General features: G+C 40.5%; 1 protein-coding gene across 2 annotated transcripts in view; it reads left to right on the top strand.

The window, feature by feature from the left end:
• FYTTD1 (forty-two-three domain containing 1) overlaps window positions 1–3,008 on the top strand; it is a 45,971-nt gene that overhangs the window by 36,487 nt on the left and 6,476 nt on the right. For both annotated transcript variants that reach the window (XM_011978711.1, XM_011978710.1), the window contains 2 exons: window positions 892–966; window positions 2,359–2,485. In XM_011978711.1, coding sequence (XP_011834101.1) covers window positions 892–966; window positions 2,359–2,485 — 202 coding nt within the window. The remainder of the gene's footprint in view (window positions 1–891; window positions 967–2,358; window positions 2,486–3,008) is intronic.

Consider the following 3,008-nt stretch of genomic DNA (forward strand, 5'->3'; position numbering starts at 1 on the left):
TGGAAGGAAGGAACAGAGGCACTGAGGTCCTTTCCCACAGAGCTGGGGGCGGGGTCAAGCGATTCTGCTGAAGGAAACAGAGATTTAAGTATTTTAAGTTACAAAGGCAGGGAAGTAGTGACATTGCCATCAAAATGTTTCAAGGTAGGTAAGGAAACTGGAGGATAGTTTGATGAACTAAATCTATTCATCATAGCAAGTTTTTTTTTTGAGATGGAGTCTCGCTCTGTTGCCCAGAATGCACAATGGCGCAATCTCGGTTCACTGCAGCCTCCCCCTCCTGGGTTCAAGCAGTTCTGTGCCTCAGCCTCCCGAGTAGCTGGGATTACAGGTGCCCGCCACCATGCCCAGCTTAATTTTGTATTTTTTTTTTTAAGTAGAGATGGGGTTTCACTGTCTTGGCCAGGCTGGTCTTGAACTTCTGACCTCATGATGCACCTGCCTCGGCCTCCCAAAGTGCTGGGATTACAGGTGTAAGCCACTGCGCCCGGCTGCAGCAAGGTTTTATACTACATAAGCATCTTGTTTAGTGAGTTGGAAGTAACCAGCAAGCAGTAAAAACAAAGGTTAAAAGTGCTGCCTGTGGAGAGTAGGAATGGAAAGCAGGAGAATAGTGGGGTGAGGGACTGTTGCTTTTTATTAGAAGTTCTTTTGTACTATTTGATCTTTTAAAATTTGTATATATTTATCACACTGAAAAATGTTTAATAAATTTGGATGCCCAGTTCTGCACCCAAGGTGTTGATTCATTATGTCATGGTGGGGTTTAGGTATTTATTTCTTGCAAGCTAAGAAAAAGTAATGGCTGCTTTTAAAATGTTTATTTTTATTTTGAATATACATAGGGTTTATCAACTTACATTTAGTGAATTTTATTTTTTTTGATACTAGATGGCGGACTTCCACCACAAATGGAGGGATTTTGACTGTATCTATTGACAATCCTGGAGCAGTTCAATGCCCAGTGTAAGTTGTTTCTTTCTTTTTGCAAAAATTATAACCTCTCATTACACAAGATCATAAGAAAGTATTGGACTTCTGCCCAGAGAGTGATGTCCAAGTGAGGCTAAACCAAGCAGCAGCAATGCCTGTGATACAATATGGAAACAGTATCATGTCAAGTTAAAAGCAAGAGTTTTCTGGATTCCTGATTCTGCAGCCCTAAATGACCATGTTGAACAGTGTTTTTTAATATTTTAAAAATTATGTGCATGTATATCATATGTACCCTTTTTTGGGGGCAAAGTCTGGCTCTGTTACCCAGGCTGGAGTATAGTGCCATGATCATGGCTTATTGCAGCCTTGACCTGCCAAGCTCAAGCAATCCTCCTGCCTCAGCCTCCCCAGTCCTGAGTAGCTGGGACTGCAGGTGCCACCACCATGAGTCCTGAGTAGCTGGGGCTGCAGGTGCCACCACCACACCTGGCTTTTTTGTTTGTTTGTGCCCAGACTGGTCTTGAACTCCTAGACTCAAGCAGTCCTCTCACCTTGGCCTCCCAAAGTGCTGAGGTTACAGGCGAGAGCCCTGCACCTGACCCAATATGTGTATTTTTATGTACAATAATAAATGAGATGACAGTATACATGCTACTTCTTCCCCCAATGCCTGTAATATTTTTGATGTCTTTATTTTTCAGACCATACAGACCTACCTTCTCTTTAAATTTATTGCTTTATAAACGTTGTCGATTTATGGAGCTTATGTTCTATTCAAGCATCTCTTTGATTTTTTTTAAGAGATAAGGTCTACTCTGATGCCCAGGCTGGAGTGCAGTGGTGCCATCATATCTCACTGCTGCCTCGAACTCCTGGGCTTCAATAATTCTCCTGCCTCAGCCTCCGAGTAGCTGGGAACATAGGCATGCACCACCACACCCAGCTAATTTTATTTTATTTATTTTATATATTTTTTTGTACAGGTGGGGTCTTGCTATGTTCCTTAGGCTGATCTCTAACCCCTGGCCTCAAGCAATCCTCCTGCCTTGGCCTCCCAAAGTACCAGGATTATAGGCCTGAGCCACAGTGCATAGCCATCCAGCCATCTTAATGATTGAAATGAAAAGAGTGTAGGATGGGTGCCTAGGACTTTAGAGGTTGCTTTATTTTAATGGAAGATCAAGAGTTAGGAATCACCAAACATTCCAACTTGTTGAAAAGTTTGTAGTTCTATTTAAAGAGGTATTCTCTGAACAATGATATATTTTAGTCTAGAGTAGCCAATGACACTTTTTTTTTGAAAACACAAATAAAATGGCCCTAATACATTTGAACATGTGTACAGGATGTCTTAAGTACCAAATTAATTTATTTTTCTTTTCATTGTTAAGCTGCTCTGATACTTTAATATTTTTCTAATAGAACTCAGAAACCACGATTAACTCGCACTGCTGCACCTTCATTTTTAACAAAGCGGGAGCAAAGTGACGCCCGGAAAGTTCCTAAAGGTGTTCCCCTACAGTTTGACATAAACAGCGTCGGAAAACAGGTAAAAAACATTTTCTGTATTTTCTTGGGTCATCTGCTGAGAATATTTTAATTAACAAAACATTTATTATAATCGTGAATTATAAACAAGGTATCCTAACTGCCCCCTGAAACCTAGGGAACCACTAACCCACTTCTGTCTGCCAGTTTGCCTATTCTGACATTTCATATAAATCAGATCATACAGTATATATTTGTGACTGAATTGTTTCACTTAGCATAATGTTTTCAAGGTTCATCTATATTGTGTCCGTATTTAATTTCGTTTTCCTGCTGAACAGTGTTCATCATATGTATATACCACATCTTATTTATTCCTTCGTTACCGGATGGGTATTTGGGTGTTTTCACTCCTCGGACACTATGAATAATCCTGCTCTGAGCATTTGCGCAGAAGTTTTTGTGTGAGCATCTGTTTTCATTTCTCCCTGGTAAATACCTAGGAGTAGAATTGCTAGGTTTATAGTAACTCGTTTGTTTGTTTGTTTGTTTGTTTGTTTTTTGAGACGGAGTCTCGCTCTGTC

This window comes from Mandrillus leucophaeus, unplaced genomic scaffold, assembly GCF_000951045.1.
Source record: "Mandrillus leucophaeus isolate KB7577 unplaced genomic scaffold, Mleu.le_1.0 Scaffold199, whole genome shotgun sequence".
Classification (NCBI taxonomy): Eukaryota; Metazoa; Chordata; class Mammalia; order Primates; family Cercopithecidae; genus Mandrillus; species Mandrillus leucophaeus.